Raw genomic sequence first — 25,009 nt, 5'->3', positions numbered from 1 at the left:
CTTTTTTCACGGCGCTGGCTGCTGTATGGAAGTTTAAAGGGCCAGTGTGAATGTTACTGAACATATGTGAGTGAATGAATGAGTGAGTGGGTAGGGTGATAGTGTGGGTAGACAGGTGAGGTAAGTGGGTAGGGTGGGTGAGGTAAGTGTGTCAGTGGTTGAGTTGGTAGGTGGGTTAGGTGGTAGGTGAGTAGGGGGGCAGGTGGATAGTGTGGGGGTGGGGAGGATGGCAGGTGGATGGGGTGGTAGGTAGGTGAGGTGAGTAGGTGGGTGAGTGGGTAGGTGTGTCGGGTTAGTCAGGAAGGGTAGCCAGCTTGAGGGCTAGTCAGGTCTGGTCGATGGGGCGGGCTAGTATTCAGGTTGAATAGGTGGGCAGTCGGATTGATCAGGGGTGTAGTCAGGTCATGTTGGGCGGGTAGTAGGGAGGAGTCAGGAGGTAATCGGGGGTCGGGAGTGTGGTCGGATTAGGTGAGTCAGGGGGTAGTTGCAGGGTCAGGGGTGGTTGTGGATGGTCGAGAAGGGGTCGGTGGGTCAGTGTGAGTGATTGGGGGTACAGTTCTGTGTTTACCCAGGACTTAGACGAGGATTTTAACCTGTCTGACATTTACTGAGTAACTATCCAGATAAGTACCACGGAACTGTCCAAAGTCACTGGCTCTAACTCAAGCTTCCCGGGCAATTCCCATTGAGGTTAGTGTGTCTGGAGGGTCCAGCGATCGAAAGATCTGGGCCAATATTACAATCAGTTCTCCACATTGAAAATTGAGAATCTCATTTACTGAAATTCCATGATTATATAATCTTCATCATTTTTACTGAGTTGTCAGAAGCATGTTTTGCAGAGGGAAAAATTGTTAAATAATAGGTGGACTAAACACAAGACCTAAAAAATGGGGTAACTTGAACTTTATTGGTCGTTTATGTCAAGCCAAATTGTTTGTTTTCATGCTGCCAACTGACACGGACAGTGAGAGTGCAAATGAGCATGTGTAGGAGGTGCTCCCTCTCGTATTGAAGCACAAGTAAACACAGCCTCAATTGGCATAGAGACAGGTTCTGCTTCCACTGAAGAATGGAAAGCAGGCTCTTGAAGTTGGAGGGCCAATCTGAAGCCTTCCAGCTTGAGAGGAGCAGCACACTGCAATGGAAGGTAAGTAAAAGACAGTGCACTTCAAAATGGAAAAGTCCTCTCTCCAGGCTTTTAAATACAACAACAATAGCACATTTAACATTATGAAATGTCCTAATACACTTCGCAGGAACATTATAAAATTAAGTACGACAACGAGCCACATGAGATGTTAGGTTAAATAACCAAATGCAGAAAATACTGGAAAAACTCAGCAGGTCTAACAGCATCTGTGGAGAGAAAAAAACAGTTAACGTTTCAAGTCCTTATAACTTCTTCAGATCTAAAGAGAAGTAAAAATGTAATGAAATTTATACTGTTTAAGGGGGGGTGGTGGAGCAGGTGAAGCTGGATAAAAGGCCAGTGATAGGTGGAGGCAAAGGAGAGATTGCCAGAGATGTCATGGACAAAAGGACAAAGGGGTGTTAATGGTAGTAGTACTGGCTAAAGGAGGTGCTGATGGTGGCATTAAGGTCAGAGTGCAGAACGTGCTAATAGCGGGACAAGGGTGAGCACTCTGGAAAGAACAACATGAACAAGTGACAGATGGCCCTAGTGGGGGTTATTTTGCTTTTAAATAACCAAATGGTTGGTCAGGAAGGTGGGTTCTAAGAGTGAGGTAGGGAGCTAGCAAGATGTAGGGAAAGTATTCCAGAGCTGGGGGTCTAGGACACCAGTGGTGGAGCAACTAAAATTGGGGGTGCACAAGAAGCCAGAGTTAGAGGAGCGCAGATATCTCGGAGGGTTATGGGGCTAGAGAAGATTACAGACATCAAGAGGGGCGAGGCCAAGGAGGGATCTGACAATTGTTATGATCCCAGCTGAGGTTACCACCGGACAAGCCTGATCCCAGCGTGGAACCCAGCTTGATAGATCCTAAATTTTATTTGTTTGTTTAGATACGTGGAGCGAGGTTACTGAACAGAGTCACCGGAGTCAGCTAATGAGCTTTTACCAAAAGCATAAAACATTTATTAAACAAGAAAAAATAAACTATATTACAATACTCCTTCAATCACAGCTATACCTTTACAGATATATACAGATTTGTAAGGATAACACAAGTTACAAAAGCTATCTTATACTCTAATGTTCACAGTAAGTACACAGTCCATGTAAATCAATTGGCGACCTGTAGTCAGGTGCACCACACTCTAAAAACAAGTGGCAGATGCCACCTCAACAGATGCTATGGATCTCTCCTCAACTCTTCCCAGACGTTTGTCACACCATCAGTCAACCAGTCTTACTGAATTCTGTCCTTCACACGAGGGTTTCCAATCTCCATTTTCCAAGAACTCACCATGGAATCTTCTCCCAAACCAATGCTTTCTCTCAGGCGCCTTCCACAAGGGCCCACCTCCAGAGTTTTGAACTCTCCTTCCGATGTTCCGCTCCCTGGGTCACCACATGCATTTCAGCTTTCCTCCACGCGCTCCCTCTCATTGACTCAGCTGTCAACCGTACACCACTGCTTCACTTGCCCATAGCAAAGAGTTGCAGACCTTCATTTGCCTGTTTGGACCTTCTGACTTCTCACAAGCCTTTATCGCTTTGACTCTGCTTCCTGCAGCCTGGAGCTTTAAGCTTGAAACTTTGAGCCTTTCTCTGCCCCTCACTCTGGAACTTCACTTAACAGGACCTTTTCCATGTCCTACCTTTGACTAGAAGGTCTGCTTGGGATTTTCTCCTGTTCCACTCCCCTGGATTCATGGGGACTTTCTTCTTTAGCTTGGGACTAGCTATCTGCCCATTCTAGGTTGCTTCTGCTTAGCAGCTGTCTTCAAAACCCAAGTGAACTCAAACTGCTTCCAAATCAAACTGCTGTTTCTGGTTTCTTCTGTATGTGTGTCTGTGGGAAGGACATGTATCTCTAGACCCCTGTTGCTAGGCAACAGCCCAGTTTTTCTGCTCTTGTTTGTTTAACTTAGTCTCAACAGTCGGAAAACTCTCATTAGAAATGCAGGCACCTTTTAAAGTGAAACTAAAACTCAACTTGACCTTTTTTTAACACATACAGAAATACAAATCAAACTTAAACTTTAAAGCTAAAACTCATTCCTAATAGTACTGAAGACTTGTGCTCCAGAACTTGCCGCGCCTCTAGCCAAGCTGTTCCAGTACAGCTACAACGCTGGCATCTACCCAGCTATATGGAAAATTGCTCAAGTATGTCCTGTACACAAAAAGCAGGACAAATCCAACCCTGCCAATTACCATCCCATCAGTCTACTCTCGATCATCAGTAAAGTGATGGAAGGGGTCATCAAGCGGCACATAAACTGCTCACTGACGCCCAGTTTGGGTTCCGCCAGGGCCACTCAGCTCTTGACCTCATTACAGCCTTGGTTCAAACATGGACAAAAGAATTAAACTCCCAAGGTGAGGTGAGAGTGACTGCCCTTGACACCAAGGCCGCTTTTGACTGAGTCTGGCATCAAGGAGCCCTAGCAAAACTGGAGTCAATGGGAACCAGGGGAAAAACTGTCTGCTGGTTGGAGTCATACCTGGCACAAAGGAAGATGGTTGTGGTTGTTGGAGTTCAGTCGTCTCAGCCCCAGCACTTCACTGCAGGAGTTCCTCAGTGTAGTGTCCTCGGTCCAACCATCTTCAGCCTCTTCATCAATGACCTTCCTTCCATCATAAGGTCAGAAGTGGGGATGTTCGCTGATGATTGCACAATATTCAGCACCTTTCGCAATTCCTCAGATACTGAAGCAGTCCATGTCCAAATGCAGCAAGACCTGGATAATATCCAGGCTTGGGCTGACAAGTGGCAAGTAACATTCGCGCCACACAAGTGTCAGACAATGACCATTTCCAACAAGAGAAAGTCCAACCATTTCCTCTTGATGTTCAATGGCATTACCATCACTGAATCCCGCACTATCAACATCCTGGGGATTGCCATTGACCAAAAATTGAACTGGACTAGCCATATAAATATTGTGGCTACAAGAGCAGGTCAGAGGCTACAAATCGTGCAATGAGTAACTCACCTCCTGACTCCCCAAAGCCTGTCCACCATCTACAAGGCACAAGTCAGGAGTGTGATGGAATACTCTCCACTTGCCTGGATGAGTGCAGCTCCCACAACACTCAAGAAGCTTGACACCATCCAGGACAAAGCAGCCCATTGGCACCACAACCGCAAACATTCACTCCTTCCACCACCGACGCACAGTAGCAGCAGTGTGTACCATCTACAATATGCACTGCAGGAATTCACCAAGGCTTCTTCAACAACAGCTTCCAAATCTACCAGCATTACCATCTAGAAGGACAAGACAGCAGATAGATGGGAACACCACCACCAGGAAGTTCCCCTCCAAGTCACTCACCATCCTGACTTGGAAATATATCGCCATTCCTTCACTGTTGCTGGGTCAAAAACTTGGAACTCCCTCCCTAACAGCACTGTGGGTGTACCTACACAACATGGACTGCAGCGCTTCAAGAAGGCAGCTCACCACCATCTTCTCAAGGGATGGGAATATTTGCTGGCCTAGCCAGTGGAGCCCACATCCTGTGAATGAATAAAAAAAAATACCCATAAGTGCAAATATGAATTACTTAAACTACTTCTATTTCTTAACACAACAAGGATGAGAATTTTAAAATCAAGATGTTGCTTGTTGGGAGCCAACGTATGTCAAAGATCACAGGGGTGATAGGAGAACAGGATTTCCTGTGAGTTAAGACACGGACAGCAGAGCTTTGGATGATCTCAGGTTTATGGAAGGTAGAATGTGTGAGACCAGCCAGGGGAGCCTTGGAATATTCGAGTCTAGAGGTAACGAAGGCATGAATAAGGGTTTCAACAGCAGATGGGCAACATCAGCAGTGCTATGGAGATGGAAACAGACAGTGTTTTACAATCTCCGTACAGATAAATTACTTTTAGAAAGTATTTGGAACTTCCAGTTGTTAGCTGAAAGAATGACAACAAGATTTCACATTTTAAGGCTTTTACTGTAACCAAAGACTAAAAGCACTTTTGACTAAGCACTATCTTTGTAGACAGCTTATGCATTAAACCACAGAAAGAATAACAGTGGACTTGCCATCAAATTAAGGATGGCAGATTGGTTCTCGAAGCAATGGAGGCTACTTTATAAAATTATTATTTTTATCTTAAAAATGGATGAGGCATTACCCTGGCTAGCCATGACTCATACGAGAGGAATTTCTAACCTTCAGAAAGCAGTAGGGACCTTGTTATCTTTAAAGAGGTGCTAATGCCCTCTGTGACTGCTGACACTCAAATTCCAAAGAAATGGACCAAACCCCTTTGCATTTCTAAGGCAGAGCTGTGGCCAACAGAGATGATACGTCTGCAAAGGACAAAAGGGACCCTGACTCCTCTATTAAACACCTCAAGATTCTAGACCTGAGAAAATACACCTTTTGACCAAGACCCAGGAGAAGATGTGGGAGGTATGTCACATGACCTCCCCTAAGTTTCTAAAAACTGTAATATTGCCATGGGGAACTGAATCCAGTCATCTAGCAGGTAGCAGCAGAAAAATTTCTGTCCAGGTGATGTGCCTGGCCCTCATCTACACTTTGAACTACTGGAAGATTGGAACTTCTGTATCTGTGCCTTCAAGACTAATTCATCTCTACATGCCTTCTATCATCATGGAAGTCCTCGCTTCTGGAAAGTTGGATCATCCTGCAACAGTTTCAGTATTCTGAAGGAATACACCACTGGACTTTTGATTCTGGAGTCTGGACTTGTGTGAAACCACAACTCGTACATTTATCATGGTCTTGCCTGTATTTCTTTCCTTCCCTTATCTCTCTTTTATTGTATGAGTGCAAAAAGGGGTGGATGTTGTAAAACCCTTTCCTGGGTTTTGTGTGTGTGTAAAATAAACTAACTCTCTTATTTTACCTTATCTCAAGTTTGCTGTGTGGTTAATCATAGACAATTAGATCACTCCAAACTGAAGGGTTGGGGAAAACACACCACAACTTATAAAGGGGCGAAATTAGAAATCAAAAACACCTTTCTGTTTACGCATGTGGAGAAGTTAAGGCTGTTTAAATTAAAACCCCCTAAAGTCCATAACATTGTCTTTAAGTAGACTTTCAATTCTCCTGAAATCAGTCCAAAGTGATTCTTAGCTCTTGAGGGTTTACTTAGTATTACTGGAGATCCCCCTCTAGCGCAAGCTAGGCAAATCTTTCTGCTTCATTTTAACTCCTCGTGAATTTGTTCCTTTCAATCCTAGCATGAGCTTCCATGCGCATTCCTAGCTGCTTGCTGCTCTCTCTCTCTCCCAGAACCTGGCAGGTTAACCTGTCTGCGATATTCAGTGACATTCTAAGAAAGCCTGTAACCCAATATCACAATGGCTCTCTCTGCAACCTACTTATCTCATAGCCCATCACCACAGCAGCGTGAATCACATGGGCCATGTATCCAGATAGAGATGCTGATTAGTTAACCTTGAGAGCCCAACTTTCTTTCATTTTGCAACTAAATGAACAGTTTAAAGCACAATTGTTTACAACCTGCCATTCTGAATAGTTTTCTCGAACTTTGGAGACTCACAGACTATCCACTATCAGCAAACAGGTTGTTGCCATTGTCTCCAAACATAAGCACCTTGCACCTTCTTACCAATAAAATAATCTGGGCTCCCTTTAATCCCTAACAATTAAACCACTGCAGGCTCGTTGTCAGGCAGATTTCAGAACATGACACATGACCCTCTTCATTTACCTTTAATTAAAGAAACAGTCCCAAAACATAATAATCTTATTCTAACAGGTGTTAGTGATGATACAAATATGTGGGATCATACGTGACACCAAGGCTTCAAGCAAACTGTCTTAATCTCAGACCAGTCGGCTGCCCAGTGCCCATCTCCAGGCACCTAAACTGGCTTCTGCCACCTGCAGGAACCTGGAGGCCAACAAGAAGTTTCCTGTTAGTCTCCTTTAATTAGTCTCAATTAGGCTCTTGATGAACCAAGTTGGCTACTCATGGCATGCAGGCTGGTAGCCCTACCCACTCCAATCCCACCTCCACAAAAGTGGCCCTGAGACGGGATGGAGCCAGGGAACTGGCACGCCAGCTGACAGGGCTAATTTCCTGTCCTGCCCACCTCCAATCCCAGCCCAGGTGGGGGCTAAAAATCCAGGATTGTGTGTTTCTTTGCCTGAGTTTGCTGTATTAACTGCTCCTATGTGATCCAGAAGTGCAGGATCAGGTAAATCAATGTCCAAGTCGCCTTTGTGATAACTCCTATCTTTGTTGGGTGGAGAGGTGTTGTTGGGGAGAGGTCTATTTCACTTTGTTTTAGAGTGAGGATTCTCATGGTTCCCTTTAAATTTTCACAGACATGTATTTGCTTTTGCTTCTGCCAGTTGGACACAGCTACCATGCAAAATTACCAATGTTGGTGGTTTACTTATATTTCCTTTGTTCACTTTATTTCCCCTTGTCTTCTGTAGGCATTTATTCCTGCTGTGTTATGGTGAGATATTGGTATACAATATTCAGGGAGGGCATAAGTATAACTGATTTGGTAAATGAATAACATTCACACACTGGTATAGAGGGTTTTCTATTAAAGCTGGACTTAAAGTGCATGTGTAAACTACCATGTTGTATGCCAGCAAACATTATGGGTGGAATTTTCTGCCGTTGGGCGCGCCGGTCGGGAGTGGGCGCGGAGCCGATCGCCACCCGCAATCGGCTGTGCGCCGCCATTTTACATGGGCGGGCCAATTAAGGCCCGCCCAGCGTGACACACGACCAGTAGCGCTCAGCACTACCTGTGTGGGCAGGGGAGGAGGGAGAGTTGGGGTCTGCGCTCTTTCGCATACATGGACGTGAAAGAGCGCAGAAATCTTCCTGAGGCACAGAGCTGCCTTAGGGAAATTAAGTTCGTATTGAAGGTTTCAAATAAAGAAAGATAAAAATTATTCAGACATGTCCCCTGATGTGACAGTGTCACATGAGCTGGGACATGTTTATGAATTGTGGTAAAATATTTGTTTATTTAATAAAACCTTCAGGAAACCTCATCCCGCACGTGGATGAGGTTTCCTGAAAAACGCGAAGGTTGCTTGGGCTCTTTGTCTGCCCGCCAACCTTAAGGTTAGACGGGCAGCATGGATAATTACTGTAATTGGTCTTTTAATGGCCTTAGCAGGCCCTTGACAGTTTGGCAGGCGCACAGCCGCCTCCGGAGTGTGCTCGCCAAGCGAAAGGTCTGAATGCCCAACGTCACCACGTGTCATTTAAAGCATTCGGCATGCTGGGCCCGCTCCCGCACATCGACGTGAAAATTCTGGCCTATATTGCAATAGTAATAGACCTAATTTAAAATTATAGAGCTTTCTCTGTTGCTTTGAATGCTGGGCTAACCTAACTTCTATAGGTATCTTTTGTTTTGTCTTACTGTCCATCAAACAAAAAAGTAACAAAAATGCTATTTTATTGTGAAGACAGAAAATAAAATTTGGGAAAATGAAGACGAAGAAAATACTGGAGGAAAGATGGGGAACAGAGCACTACTTTAAAGTCGCCTGGGCAAGCTCTGTGGTTTATGCTGAGTCATACGGACTTGAAACATTAACTCTGTTTCTCTCTCTCTCCACAGAGCATCTCAGAGCAGCCCCACCTGCTGATTTTTTCCAGCATTATTTGTTTATATTTCAGATTTCCAGCATCGTAGTATTTTGCTTTCATCTTAAGGTGCTTCAAAGGCCTGTTGTCAGAGGCAAACTGGAATTTTCCAGTCAGTCTTCGGGCCCCAAAGATGTTGGGGAACAGCTCAGCTGCCTGGACGATGTCCCCAGGTAGCAGCTCCGGTGTCAATGCTGCTGGCAGGCTTTAAAGGCCGCCACGCCTGACTGGCTTCAGGTACTGCTGTAGGTTACCTTGTACAGAGGTTCCTCCCTCCTCACTGGTAGCCCAGCTGCTAAGGACATTTTTCTTTAAAAATTTAAAAGGTTGGAAAGAAGTGCCTCCATCTTGAGATGTCCTCCCTCTCTCTCTTGCCTGAAAACTACTACTTCTTCACTGCTGAAGTGCCTTCTATTGGTTTTCCATTGCTTCGAGAACCAGTCCGCCATCCTTAATTTGCCTGCTGTTAGGCCACTAATTAGCCAATTCAGAGAAAATCATAGCCAGGTGACTGTTCCACATGCCGTGCGGGCTTCTGACCCCCATTTGACCCTGACATTGGGCTCCCAAATCCTGTGGGGAAATTCCTGCCCCATATGGTGTAAAGGCCAAGTAATGTAATATGGCTTTGCAAAAGGAAGTTTCCTGCAACACATTCCAGAATTAGCTGGGGACTGGGGTGTGTTACTGTCAAACAAAACAGTTCTGTGTGACTGCAGAACAAACAGAATAATTGCTTGCATAAAATGGGTCACCAAAACTAAAAATGTTAACTTTCAGATCTAACTCTTCATTCTTACTACCCTGATTTCCTTGCAGTAGACTAAATGTGAAGAGGTTTTAAAGGTTAAACTCTTCTAATTCTTGGTTAAATAGAATACTGTGAAGATTGACTTGTTTCATAAAGCAGAAAATTATTCACACCATGAATTGAATCGAAGTCCAATGCAGATTGCTTTGGGTATAACAATATCTTTTCAATACTAAAAGAGAATGAAATACTCAAGAAATTTGCATATAGTAATTGAGCATTTTCTATGCACGAGGACTCAGATTTAGACAAGTAGAAAATGCACCACCTTTTTTTTTGCAACCAAGTCATTCTTCAAGCTGAGAATAGGTTTGCAGCATATTACAATTAGTTTGGTTGAAATGTTTCTGGACAACATCGGAAATAGGTTTTTCAACTGAACTGACCTAATTTACCATCACATCAAGATTTGAATAAAAGCATCAAATAACAATAAGGGATGAATTTCCAAGGGGGTTCTCCTATCGATCACTGTAAATTAAAGGGAAGATCCCCTCAAGAAACCTCAAAGAAACAGCAGCAATGTCTTTTGTGCCATTGTTCTGCTGTTTCAATAGCTGGTCCCCTGAAGTTATAGCAAACAAGCAGGATAACTCTTCAGAAATTCATCTCCTATCATTTGTTACAATCAACCAAGGAATGGGAAAAAAGGGGGGAGTCCTTGCACCCTTCTTTACCACCATGTGAAGAAGGGTACAAGGACTCCCCTTTTTCCCCACTCCTCAGTTGATTGTAAAAGGGCTTTTTCGAAATTTATTTAAAAGGATGAATGTGTGCCAATTCAGCGTATCTACGTAATTGTTTATGATCTGATTGCAAAGAACTCAGTCAGACTGGCTTTCTTGAGTTTAAACACATAAGGAGTTAGGTTTTATTGTTCTAATAACCCACCTAGGTAAAGATATCAAAATATGACTGTTGCATATCACTGTCACAACACACACACACACACACACGTGCGTATGTAAAAATACAAGTTACAAAGTAAAGGTGGTTAACTTTTGGTCAAATTAAGATTCAACAAGAAAAAAGTTCATGGCTGAGGCAGTTCTTAAAACCATAGTCCTTTTTTTTGTTCTTATGGAAATGCTGCTTTGCAATTTGAAACCTTCTTTAGAATTTTTCTATCTGCTGTTCACAGTATGATCTAAGCTGACAGGGTTCAAGCTATTTGAGAGAGAGAGAGGAGAGGCAAACAACCTTCGTCTGCTTTTAGATTTTATTTTTCCAGACTGCTCAAAAGCAAGCAAGGTTTCGGAATAAAAGATATTTCAAAATGGTGATCCCGATCTCATAACCTCTCTCTCCATAATGATTGAGCAGACCTTGGCTATTGTGTTATGGCCTAGGTGATTGATTTTTTAATGTCCAAGCCATCACTTCTGGATGACCCATTCTCCTATTTAATGAGCTAGGAAGAACACATCAACACCTCCAAGGTGACCATTGTCCGAATGCAAATGATGACAGATATTTTAAATTCCAGTCCTTCTTTGAAGTAATCATTGACATCAGAAGGTGTGAAATTCCAGAAGAGAGTTGCCCTGATGACTTATTTGTAATCCACATCAGAAACTTCTAGAAGCTTGACCAATTTGCAGTTGCTGACATGTCAGTTGACCTCTTGCAGCCATCTTAAGTCACTGCCTTTTAACAGCTGAAACTGCTTTTTAAAAGCAAAATGTAAAAACCAACAGTTGAGATATCAAATTAATAATCCATATAGCACATCTTCATAACTCATTCTTGAAATTCTTTTACAATAATCGATGAGATTTATTTAACAATTAAATTGAGTTATGACATATTTCATAATGCACTGGGTCATGGAACCCTGATTCTATATTCATTGCTGATATTTAGGGAAGGAAATCTGCTGTCCTCACCTGGTCTGGCCTACATGTGACTTCAGACCTACAGCAATGTGGTTGACTCTTAAAAATGCCCTCCGAACAAGGGCAATTAGGGATGGGCAATAAATGCTGGCCTAGCCAGTGACGCCCACACCCAATGAACGAACTAATAAAAAAAAATTGATTTCAAATGCACAGTGGCAACAGGAATACAGTTGGTTAGCACATTTGACTTGTTACTGTCTGTAATAATCACAAACATTGGCCATGTTCACTTTCCTTTTTCTGCAATTGTAATGCAAACATATTAAAATTTGAAGATTACCACCTTTGTTAAACTAGTGGGTGAATTGCTGGTACTATGACCAGTAATTTCTAAATTAGTGTCTTTTCATCTCTGGGAACATCATTGCAAATTCAGTGCCGCCTAATCAATGAAAGTATCTTTGCCTAGGTCCTATTGCACATAGAAACCTCATAGTTGGCAGAGCAATGTCAATATTGTATCTAATGGACAAACATGCACAGAACAAAACTACCCCTACTTTGGCGTGAGATTAGCAATCTTTTCAGAAAATCCACTAAGGTGACTGGAGTGGCAAATGGACATACCTTACTGTTGTAGGGAGGTTTTCCTGAGGTTGAGACAAAGGTACATTTTGGAGCACGCTAGAGGGAGCTTTATTCTGCCTACGCCAGTGACACAAAATGCTACATAGTTTATCGGCACCCTTAAATCGCACGTAATAAAATTGGCTGAGTGCAAAGTTGGCTTCTGATTCACTATGAATCCATTTAGCGTTAGTGACTTTGACCAATTCCATCTCGCTAATCTCTCCTTTATGTGAGCTGGGGATACCTGATGTGTACACTGGCTGTCAGAAATGGAAAGCCTTCCACTACCCAGCACTAACATCTCAGTGTGTGTGCAAGTTATTCAATAAAAATACATAAGCCAATGTTAGCTAAAGGATTTGTTATCAATTGCTTTCTAAATAGATGCATGATTATAAAAATAGAAACTTAAAGTTAATTTTGCTTTAATTTATTTTTATGCATGTAGGTGTTCCAGTGGATTTGATCGTCATCGACAAGATTGGGTCGATAACAGCTGTCCTGATGAGGTACATTGGTGCATTGTCTGAAGTAGAGTTGAGATGAGTAATAAAACAAAATTAAAATTATAATAGAATTTTATTACATTCTCCACCTCATTAAACCATATTCATGAAAACCATTGACTGTATCATTACTAACTACCTTAATGGCATCGGAGCAAAAGGATGAATGATTTTCAGTCTTAAGATGAGCTCTGTGTAATCTTATCAGACAGTTATGCACATCAAGGTATTATGATAAATGTTGTGTCCAGACAGTGTCTCCCGTAGTACTTTCATAGACTTAATAATACTGCCTACTACTTCTCTGTGAGTAGTTGCCTCTCAAGAGTAATTGGTTTCTGCACTTTGCTGGAGCTGAACTGCTTCTCTCTCTGCTACAGCCTAAAGATAAGACATGTGACATCAAGCCTGGCGAGGTGACTCAAGCTGCTATATCTACAACATCAGGTGTTGCAACATCAGCTACAAAACCCAGAATCCCAAGCACTACATCCACAACTGCTTTCACATTTGGTCTTCCTACTTCCAGCTTAACGACAGAAGGTATGGGTAAAGACGAATGAACCACTCAGAACTCACTAGTGAGCACGGCAGCAGCAAATATTTTGATGGTTAAGAGTCAGTGTCGAACCTAAATTTTTTTCATGGACCAGCTATAAGACACAGTTTACATTGATTTGAAATTATTTTGGCATCACAAAGTGTATAGTGTTATTTGTGTATGAAGTTATCCAACCAAGCTGTGTAAGATCACATCAAAGAAGTGAGCTCAAAACACTTCCACTTCAACTAGTGCAGAGTAAAAGGATAAAATAGATCACACCTACTTAATCGACTTTATGTTAACTAAAGGGCCAATTATCCTGCCAGTTCTTACCAAGTATTCTGATAGCGCATTTGGATCACTGCTTATGTTTGTTTACATGCGCCATAGAACTGTTTTTACTGGTCAGAAAATTACTAAGTGCCAACAGTATAACTCAGGTGGCTATCTGAAGCTGGCAGATACTCATTGTTTTTCAGTGATAATTATAAGTTCTTTTGTTCAGGTTATGACATATCTTAGTCCTATTTCTGAGAATTTGTTCCACATGTCAACTAACCTGAGGGGAAAGTTCATTTTACAATTTCAGCCCTGCTCGAGGCTCGTAAATTTTGTACTTTCATATTGCTCCATGATACCATAAATAATATCACTGACCGCTCTCTGAAGTGTACTGTGTCAATGTTTAACCTAAGTCATCATAAGATGCAAAAGAATCACTGCAGGAGTTCCTCAGGGTAGTGTCCTAGGCCCAACCATCTTCAGCTGCTTCATCAATGACCTTCCTTCCATCATAAGGTCAGAAGTGGGGATGTTCACTGATGATTGCACAATGTTCAGCACCATTCATGACTCCTCAGATACTGAAGCAGTCCATGTCCAAATGCAACAAGACCTGGATAATATCCAGGCTTGGACTGACAAGTGGCAAGTAACATTCGCCATGACAATCTCCAACAAGAGAGAATCCAACCATGGCCCCTTGATGTTCAATGACATTAACATCACAGAATCCCCCAATATCAACATCTTGTGGTTGCCATTGACCAGAAACTAAACTGGACTAGCCGTATAAACACTGAGGCTACAAGAGCAGGTCAGAGGCTACAAATCGTGCAACGACTAATTCACCTCCTGACTCCCCAAAGCCTGTCCACCATCTACAAAGCACAAGTCAAGAGTGTGATGGAATATTCCCCACTTGCCTGGATTAATGCTGCTCCTACAACACTGAAGAAGCTGGATACCGTCCAGGACAAAGCAGTCCTCTTGATTGGTGCCACATCCACAAGCATTCACTACCTTCACCACTGAAGCACAGCCGCAGCAGTGTGTACCATCTACAAGATGCACTGCAGGAATTCACCAGGACTGCTTAGACAGCACCTTCCAAACCCACGACCACCACCACATAGAAGGACAAGGGCAGCAGATAGATGGGAACATCACCGCCTGCAAGTTCCCCATCAAGCCACTCACCATCCTGACTTGGAAATATATCGCCGTTCCTTCACTGTCGCAGGGTCAAAATCCTGGAACTCCCTCCCTAACAGCGCTGTGGGTGTATCTACACCTCATGGACTGCAGTGGTTCAAGAAGACAGCTCACCACCACTTTCTCAAGGGCAACTGGGGATGAGCAATAAATGCTGGCCCAGCCAGCGAAGCCCACACCTTGTGAATGAATAAAAAAAGTGAAAATAATTGGCAGCATTTCATTAAGGAAGATTTATATTGGTTAATGTAATAAGTGTTCTTGATTTGAATCACGTATATTTAACAATGGAATAAATGTAGTATTGGTTTCCCATTTTGTGTCCCTTGACATTGATCCCTTGATGGGTTACAGCAGAAATAAATGAATGTTTTGCTGCTCGTAATGTGGCATTTTAAACAGCAGGTCATTATCTGTATGGACTTTTAAAGCTCTCAGATCTTCAGTTACAACATGTGTTCTTGCACCCTCGTGGTTTTAATGTACAAAATGGAGCACTTGCGTTCACATTGCTCAACATGTTCTTAAAATACAATTACGTGCAAAAATCGGCTAATGATGCTTTTAAACAGCTGAGTGCTTAGTATTGGAGCCAGCAAGGGAGAGGCTGTAGTGCAGGCCTGATGACATGATGAGCATGGTCTGCATTTAAAATTAAAGGCCATTTAAACATCATCCTCCCTCACCCCACCCCCCACCTCCTGACTCCACCAGGAATATCATCCACTGAATTGCAGCTTAATGCGGCTGTTTTTCTTGGGGATCCAAGTCCACTGCTCATATTGTAGGTGTGGATTCCTGATCTCATGATAGTTTTGTGAGATTGTGTTCAAACAAAGAAGCAGTGGCAGGAATGAGTCAGAGTGGCGAATCAGGAGCCGAGTTTTTCTGCGAACTGGATGATGTAGAGTATGATGTAGAGCAGAAAGTTAGGGAGAAGAGGAAGGGTGGTGACAGGACAGCAGTCGGAAAGGTAAGCAAGAATAGTTAAGAGAGATAATACCCTTTATTGCAGAGAGTGTTTACCTTTCAGGTAAGTTACAGTTCCGAATGAACATGTAACTAAAAGAGAACTACTTTATTTGCTGCTTTCAATCACAATTTTACAGATCCCCGCCGGCAGGTTTGAGGGCGGGGGTGCTCATAGAATGTACACTGCGTGCACTGCATGCAGCCTACCAGCTTGCCCCTGACCTGTTTTCAATGTTACAGGGGGAAGTAGAGGCATTAGGCACCAACCCCACCCCCCCCCCGCCCTACTAAGATCATATTCCCCCTCCGTTAAACCTCCTCCCACCACCGGCCTCTAAAACTTGGCTCTCCAGTCACCTCACTGGGGCCTGCTAGCCAGGCCCCAAAGATAAACCGGATTTCAGTCCAGCCTCTATTGGCTCCTCTTCCTTGGGAACTGAATGTAGTACATAGCCAAAGCTGTGTAATACAAAAGCATAACATTTTGAACAGTATTTGAGGAGAAAGATAGAAATAATATGCATTTTTCAAAACTGCCTTTGCATTTCTTTAAAACCTGCTTCTTATTTCATAGTGACAATCAGAAATATGTACACATGCAATACCGTTGTATTTTGTTCATTTAGAGTTGCAGAAATTACAGCTGAAAATTCTCCCCCAAACCGCTTGTGACTGCACTTTTAAACTCCTAATTGTCTCTCCATTCACCACAATACATCTGCAGCCATAAATTTACTCTATCATTCCCTCGCCTACATCTTCCATGCACTTGTCCCCTGCAAAACTTTTACTCTTTCCTACCTTAAACCCCTCTCTCCAATCCTCTCCATACTTGCCTCCAACAAAAAGTGTGAGGAACTCCAGCACCTGTTTGTCATATCCATTCAATTGCTCCCCATCTCTCTGCATTGTCCACAAAGCCAAATGTCCCTCCTTGGCTCCCCCTTGCCCTTGCACTGATCCAATGGGGAGAACTTTCTCCCCATCATGTGGGCTGGGCGGGAGAGGGTTAAGGCCCGCCCAGCGTGACGCGCACCCAGAAGCGCTGAGCGCTCCCTGTGCGGGCAGGGGGAGGAGGGAGAGTCGGGGCCTGTGCTCTTTCACGCATGAGAGTGCAGAAATCTCCCTGAGGCACGAGCTGCCTTAGAGAGATTTATTTCATCGTGAAAACCTGAAAAAAAGATTTGAAGAAATTAATGGGACATGTTCCCTCATGTGACAGTGTCACATGAGCTGGGACATGGCTATGAATTTTATTTTAAAATTTTATTAATGTTATAAAACCTGCATGAAACTTCATCCTGCACGTAGATGACGTTCCATGAAAAATGCGAAGGCCGCCTGGGCTCTTTGCCTGCCCACCAACCTTAAGGTTGGACGGACAGCCCTGAGAAGCAGTTTAATTAGTTGATTAATGGCCTTAATAGGCCTTTGACAGTTTGGCGGGTGCGCAGCTGATGGTGACGTCGGGACGCATGCCCGATGTCACCGCGCATCATTTTATGCGTTGGCGAGCGGGACCCGCCCCCCCCCCCCCCCAACATGCCAACCAGAAGATTCAGGCCTACGTTTTTTTTCTATTTCTTCTCCTATATCCCCCCCCATGTTCCCTCAAAACTCATCCTGTCCTTGAGACCCAATCCCTGTTCCCTTGACCTCAACCGTACTAAACTGCTGACCACTCCACTTTCCTCCCTGGCTGTCACACCAGCTGACATTGTAAACCGTAACCTCCCCTTGGATATTGCCCTGACCCTTCCAAAACCACCATCATCATCTTCCCCCCACTACCCCCAGCCTCCACTCTGTCCTTGGAAGCTACCACCCCACCCCCATTCTCCATTTCCCCGCCAAAGTCCTTGATTCTGTTTATCGCCCAAATCCTTGCCTAGCTTTTCGTAACTCTTTATTTTTGATTTTTCCAGCCTGATGCCCCAAGCACAGCACTGAGGCAGTCCTACAACTGACAACTTCTGTAACTCTGACCACATTATCTCATTTCACCCATCCTGACCTCTGTGCTTCCTCTGTTAGAGTTAACTGCACCATCTCTCCTGTTTTCCAGTTCAAATGGCACTGCTCGAGCTTTATTCCACTCTTACCTATCCAATTATAGCCAAAAAATTTCCAGCAATGGCTTCTCTTTCTGTCCTCACACAATTAACTGGTGTTCCTCATCGACATTTTGTACCTTGCTGACATATATCCCAATAAGAAACTCTCTCTGTTCTAACTCTGCACCAACCTCTCTTGCCACTGCCTTTGTGTTGGCATATTGCATCTTCAACATCTAAGCCTGAATCTTCTGTTCAGCGTGCGGGGGTGGGCCCCGCATGCTGGTGTGTAAAGTGACGCGCGGTGACTTTGGGCATGCGCCCTGACATCACCACACGTCATTCCGATCTTCAGTTCAGCGGGCGCTCACCGGTGTCGGCTGTGCACCTGCCGGACTGTCAAAGGCCTATTAAGGCCATTTAGCAACCAATTGAAACAATTAACAGGCTGCCCGTCCAACCTTACGGTTGGCAGGCAGGCAAAGAGCCCAGGCGGCCTTCGCATTTATCATGAAACCTCATCCACAGGCGGATAAAGCAAATAAATTTTTTTATTAAAATTCATTGATATGCCCCAGCTCATGAGGGGATATGTCCCATTAATTTTTTCTATTTTTTTTTGAAGTTTTCATAATGAAAATAATCTCCCTGAGGCAGCTCCGTGCCTCGGGGAGATTTCTGCGCTCTTTTGTGCGCATGCGCGAAAGCTGGGCGCTTCCGGGTGCCCATCACGCTGGGCGGGTCTTAATTGGCCCACCCACGTAAAATGGCGGTGCAAGGCCGATCAAGGGCGGCAATCAACTGGGTGCCCGCCCACGCCCGCTCCCACCCGTGCTGCATGACAGGGAGAAAATTCTCCCCCTAGTCCTGGATGATCTGCAATTTCCCCTAGTTAAAAATTTGGATGACCAAAGCCAATATATTCGGCCTCCATAAAGAACTCTATGCCCTTGCCACTAATTTCATCCCCTTCCTGACTATCTCAGAACCAGACCGTTTGCAATATGAGCATCCTATTTATCTCCAGGCTGAGTTCCTGACCCCATTTCCTCTCCAGGACAAAAGCCATCTGCTTCCACCTTCTCTTCCCACTCCCGAAACGTCACTTCTGATATCTCCCAAAGATCAGTCCTTGGCCCCCTCTTATTTCTCATCTACCTGCTACTCCTTGGCGACATCATCTGAAAATACAGTGTCAATTTTGACATGCACACAGACAACACCCAGCTCTACTCCACCGCCTCTTTCAATGTCTTCATAGTTGCTAACTTATCAGACTGCTTGTCTAACATCCAGTACTGGATAAGCTGAAATTTCTACCAATTATGTAGTGGGAAGACAAAAACCATTGTCTTCAGTCCCTGCTACAAACCCCTTTCCCTAGCTACTGACTCCATTTGTCTCCCTTGCACCTGCTTGAGGCTGAAACCAGACTCTTTGTACCTTGATGTCATATTCGACCATGAGATGAGCTTCTGACCACAGATCTGTCTCATCACATAGACTGCTCATTTCCACATCTGTAACATCACCCGAATCCACCCCTGCTTCAACTCATCAGATGCTGACATCTTCATCCATGTCTATATTATTTCTCGACATGACTATTTTACCACAGCCCTGGTCAGCCTCACATATTCAAACTCATAAATTCAGGGCATCCAAAATGCTGTTACCACATCTCAGCTTGCACCAAGTCCTGTTCATCCAGTGCTCCTGGTCAAGCAATGCCTTGATTTTAAAATTCTCATTCTTTGCAAATCTTTCCATGACTTTCCCTTCCCTATAATAATATAATAATAATAATAATTACCCCATAATCTCCTCCAGCCCCACAACCCTCCAAGATATCTGTGCTCCTTTAATTCTGGCCACTTGAGTGTTTCTGATTTTAATTGTTCTATAGTTGTGGCTGTGCCTTCAGCTGCCTCAACCCTAAGGTCTGGAATTCCATCATTAAACATTCCCAACTCTTTTTTTTTCCCTTTAATATACTCCTTAAACCCTACCACTTTGCCCAAGCTTTTGGCCATCTGCCTTAATATTGCCTATGTGGTTTGGTGTCAAATTTTGGCTTCTAAATGCTCATATGAAATGGCTTGGGACATTTTATTCTGTTAAAGGCATGATATAAATATGTATTGCTGCTGCAAGTTGCTATCTCTGTAAGCTTGCCCACTTCTACTTTTACTTCCTATCCCTGTTATCTCCTCAGCCAGCCCTACAACTTCCTACTCAGCTCTCCATTCCCCTGATATTGGCCTACTGTACAGCCCTTCCGCCAACTGTTGTGCCTTCAGTTTTGTATGCTGTATTCTCTGGGATTCCTTCCTAAAACCTGTCTGCAACCCTACCTCCCTCTCCTCCTTTAAAACCTTCTCTAACACTCTTTAAACCAACAGCTGGTCACCCAGCCCTGGGTTCTGTCAGGGCCACTCGGCCCTTGACCTCATTACAGCCTTGATCCAAACATGGACAAAAGAGCGGAACTCAAGAGGTGAGGGGAGAGTGGCGAGTGACTGTCCTTGACATCAAGGTAGCATTTGACCAAGTGTGCATCAAGGAACCCTAGCAAAACTGAAGTTAATGGGAAACAGGGGCAAAACTCTCCAATGGTTAGAGTCATACCAAGCACAAAGGACAATGTTTGTGGTTGTTGGAGGTCAATCATCTCAATCCCGGACACACAGCAGGAGCTCCTCAGGGTAGTGTCCTAGGCCCAACAATCTTCAGCTGCTTCATCAATGACCTTCCTTCCATCATTAGGTCAGAAGTGGGGATGTTTGCTGATGATTGCACAATGTTCAGCACCATTTGCAACTCCTCAGATACTGAAGCAGTCCATGTCCAAATGCAGCAAGACCTGGACAATATCCAGGCTTGGGCTGGTAAGTGGCAAGTAGCATTTGTGCAACTCAAGTACCAGGCAATGACCATCTCCAACAAGAGAGAATTCAACTATCTCCCATTGATATTCAATGGCATTACCATTGTTGAATACCCCACAATCAACATCCTGGGGTTACCATTGACCAGAAATTGAACTGGACCAGCTATATAAACACTGTGCCTACAAGAGCAGGTCAGAGGCTAGGAATTGTGCAATAGGTAATTCACCTCCTGACTCCCCAAAGTCTGTTCACCATCTACAAAGCACATCTTTGGAATGTGATGAATACTCTCCACTTGCCTGCATGAGTACAGCTCCAACAACAGTCAAGAAGCTCGACACCATCCAGGACAAAGCAGCCTGTTTGATTGGCACCCCATCCACCATCTTCAACATTCACTCCCTCCACCACCAATGCACAGTGGCAGCAGTGTGTACCATCTACAAAATGCACTGCAGCAACTTACCAAGGGTCCTTCGACAGCACCTTCCAAATCTGTGATCTCTACCGCATAGAAGGACAAGGGCAGCTGATGCTTGGGAACACCACCACCTGGAAGTTCCCCACCAAGTCACTCACCATCCTGACTCCTTCACTGTCACTGGGTCAAATTCCTGGAACTCCCTTCCTAACAGCACTGTGGGTGTACCTACACCACATGGGCTGCAGCAGTTCAAGAAGGCAGCTCACCTGCACCCTCTCAAGGGCAATTACGGATGAGCAATTAATTTTGGTCTAGCCAGTGACGCCCACATCCCATGAATGAATACAAAAAAATGTCATGCTATGGCTTTGTAAAGCATCTTGATATATTTCTTTACATTAGAGGATCAACATAAATATTATTATTGAAATCATTTGACCCAATTGTTCCCGTATTATTTCTACTTCTTCAATTGAAACTACTGTATCCCGTTTTTCTACTTTTCCTGGTATTCTTGTGTATTCTTCCTTATGCAATTCTCTGTCATATAATTTTCTACTTTTACCACAATAACCACTTATGGTAAAGCATTTTATCTTCCAATAACAATCTGTGTGAAAATGTTTCTTCTAATTTTATTGTTTTATCATAGCTGACTGGTGAGTGACCACATATAAACCTTCTCTTTCAATTTGCTGCTAATTGTGAAACAAAATTGAGTTTTGAGAATTTCATATAAAGTAGATGAGATGTGTGTTATTGGTTGTGTCAATTGAAAATATTCAGTCATACCCTTGGGCAGCACTGCTGGAGTTCCTCTTTGTGTCCTGCTAAATAGATAGTGATACACTGTAAGGCTTGAATTTGCAAGCTGCTGCTAACTCATATTTTAAATCTCTTGCAGATGATACAAAGATTGCTCTGCACCTGAGGGACAATGGAGGTAAATGTTTGACTTATATAATTATTTTAAGTTCGGTTGTTTTCATTTAAACTATTTATAGCATCCTGTGGCACTTTGCCAAGAATTTAGTATGGATTTGAAGACAGGTGTGTTTATCTTGTTTTTTTTCCATAAAGATATTTATCCTCGTTTCATGTTTTTATAAGATTTGCTCCATAGCTGCATTAAAAACTGAATTCAGAATAAAGGCTGAAATCAAGCATCGCGTTCATGCAGTTTGGTAAATTTTATATACCAATATAAAATTTTGGAAACAAAAACAGAATTACCTGGAAAAACTCAGCAGGTCTGACAGCATCGGCGGAGAAGAAAAGAGTTGACGTTTCGAGTCCTCATGACCCTTCAACAGAACTGAGTAAAATTAGGAGAGGGGTGAAATATAAGCTGGTTTAAGGTGGGAGGTGGATGGGGGGAGAGATGTTGGAGGGAGGGTGTGGTTGTAGGGACAAGCAAGCAGTGATAGGAGCAGATAATCAAAAGATGTCACAGACAAAGGAACAAAGAGGTGTTGAAGGTGGTGATATTATCTAAGAGAATGTGCTAATTAAGAATGGATGGCAGGACACTCAGGTACAGCTCTAGTGGGGGTGGGGTGGAAAGACTGACAGGGCATTACAGGTATAGATTTAAAAATAATGGAAATAGGTGGGAAAAGAAAAATCTATATAAATTATTGGAAAAAACAAAAGGGAGGGGGAAGAAACGGAAAGGGGGTGGGGATGGAGGAGGGAGTTCAAGATCTAAAGTTGTTGAATTCAATATTCAGTCCGGAAGGCTGTAAAGTGCCTAGTCGGAAGATGAGGTATTTGGAGGTATATGATATGTCAATATCAAAAAGGTATTGATTTTAAAAATTTTATATATTTTATTTCCAGTAATGTTACAATATCCACAACACAACTTGTATAAAAATGTATTATTTTGCTAGTGTGAATCTGAGCAGAGCAGATTAGTTTTGTGGACACCTGACCTTACAAGTAGTGCTCAGAATAATGAAGTGTGTGTCTCTGGGCTCACAGTTTGACAATGCATGCTGCATACTGTTTCAATTCACTTCAGAATAATACAGTTACCACAAGTGGGGAAGTGAGTATTCATAAAAGCATATTTCTCCAGGGCATGCACTTTTTTATCTAATGACCTTCGGCACTTTTTTTTCACTTGTATATATTTATATTTTTTTATATATAAAGTGGTTCCATCTTCTACGAGCAACTTTATAATTGTGGTAAATTTGACCTGTGATATCCTGTGTGGATTTGCAGAATTATTTTTAGTCTATCTATAAATGATATGGAGAGACCTAGCAATGGAACAAGTAGAGGAGGAGGCCCACCTGCAACCAAAGACAGACCAAGACTCTAACAGTAAGATATTCTTGTGAAACTCTAGGCAGAATTTTATGAGGGTGGCGGAGGGCCCTGATGTCCACCACCAAAACTGGCGGCACACCTGCCAACCTGATTCCCAGGGAATTAAGTCCCTCATTGGCAGTGGGAACCCTGCTGCCAGGGCTCCTGGCTCCACGGGGAACAGTTCAGTGCCGCACTTGCCCCAGTAGGGCACAAATCCTGCCCCCTGAGGGCTGTTGTCAATCAGAGACTGGTTACCAGCAGCGCCACTGGAGGCGGTGGCTGTTGCTAGTAATGCATCTGGGTCTTCACCAGGGATCCCTGAAGAAAGGTAGGTGACAGCGGGAGGGGGTTGTGGGGAGGGGGTTCAGTGGTGAGGGAGTGAGAGGTGGATAGGGGAAAATGGCAGGGGTTGGCTGTCAGCATCTTCTCCCCTCCCCAGCCATGACGATATCAAATGGCGGAGCAGGTTCAAAGGGCTGAATGGGCTACTCCTGCTCCTAAGTCCTATGTTCCTAAAATTTCTTTGGCAGTTTCAGCCTGTGTACTAATTCAACTATCATTAAGGCCATTAGAATAAGAAAATAATTGATCTCCAACTACAACCCTTAGATTCTAATCTTGTGCTGCTACTCAGTAACAGGAATAAATCAAGTTACTGGCTGAAGTTTTCCAGTGCAAGTCTCCTGGATTAGAAGTGGTCCTATACTTCTTGTGCTAGGCAATAAGATGGGCCAACAACTGATGACACCATATCTACTGCTGCAGTGGCTGGTTGGTCTCTGGAAAGTCTTCTGTCAATTTTAGTGACATTACCATGAGAGGCCTAATCCAAACATGCACCTAAAGTAGCATTGAGCTTGAGCTTGAGGCAGCTCTCATTGGGACAGATACGCAAGAATGCCAATTGTAAAGGGAACAACAATTTATACTGCATGAGAAGATAGTGCTGATTGAGCGATTGCTTCACTAGCATGTCTCTTTTTTCAGCAGTACTCAAGTTCTTTACTACCAAATGACCATTTGAAGCCCTCATTGTGGCCCAGTATTTTCAGGCCCCAGGATTTTTAACTTGGCCTCTCAAGCTAGTTCAATACACCAACATTAGGGGCTCTCCCTCCCTTCAACTTTACTTTGCTCTGTTCTGTTCTGAGCAACCTTGCTCTGCTTGCAGAGAAGTACTATTTGAATGTTCGAAATTCAAAAAACTGTTAGAGTGAGACTGAAATGTCCACCTGCATCCTAGATTGTGTGTGAGTAACTCAGTATGTGACTCAGGTAGTGTTACAAATGGGTTTTTGAGTCATCTTCATCATTTGCCAGCTATTTCAAATTTTCTGCCTAATAACGGATGCGGTCCTTTAGGTAGCAGCTGCAGTGTTTAAAGAGAGCAGCTGCACATTATTTCTCCCCACATCCCCCTAGATGACAACAAACTCACTGCTCGGTCCAAACCATTTTGGAGCTCTCTATGCACAAATAATGCAACCAAACATGATGCCAGTAAGAGCTAATCTAACTATGCACTGCTTCAGAGCCAGGACTGGAAAATCATTCCTTACTTTAAAGATACTCCTCATAATCCAGAAAGATCTCAGAAACTACCTGTTGTCTGATGACACCTATAGTTTTATTTCATCTAACAGGTCACATAGTAATTTTTCCAGTTATCTTTTGAAGAAAAGTCCTTAGACTTCCTGCAATTCGATTTTAATTTCAGTAATGGATTGACATAAAAAGTACATTTTTAAGAGT

The 25,009-nt window shown here is 43.4% G+C and overlaps 1 protein-coding gene across 2 annotated transcripts in view; it reads left to right on the top strand.

Annotated features, from left to right (window-relative positions):
- Positions 1–25,009, top strand: part of LOC144678644 (plexin domain-containing protein 2-like) — a 482,473-nt gene that overhangs the window by 379,202 nt on the left and 78,262 nt on the right. For both annotated transcript variants that reach the window (XM_078538383.1, XM_078538384.1), the window contains 3 exons: positions 12,502–12,562; positions 12,940–13,102; positions 21,843–21,881. In XM_078538383.1, coding sequence (XP_078394509.1) covers positions 12,502–12,562; positions 12,940–13,102; positions 21,843–21,881 — 263 coding nt within the window. The remainder of the gene's footprint in view (positions 1–12,501; positions 12,563–12,939; positions 13,103–21,842; positions 21,882–25,009) is intronic.

This window comes from Cetorhinus maximus, chromosome 3 (assembly GCF_964194155.1).
Source record: "Cetorhinus maximus chromosome 3, sCetMax3.hap1.1, whole genome shotgun sequence".
NCBI classification, from domain to species: domain Eukaryota; kingdom Metazoa; phylum Chordata; class Chondrichthyes; order Lamniformes; family Cetorhinidae; genus Cetorhinus; species Cetorhinus maximus.
This window is presented reverse-complemented; position numbering and strand designations above follow the sequence as displayed.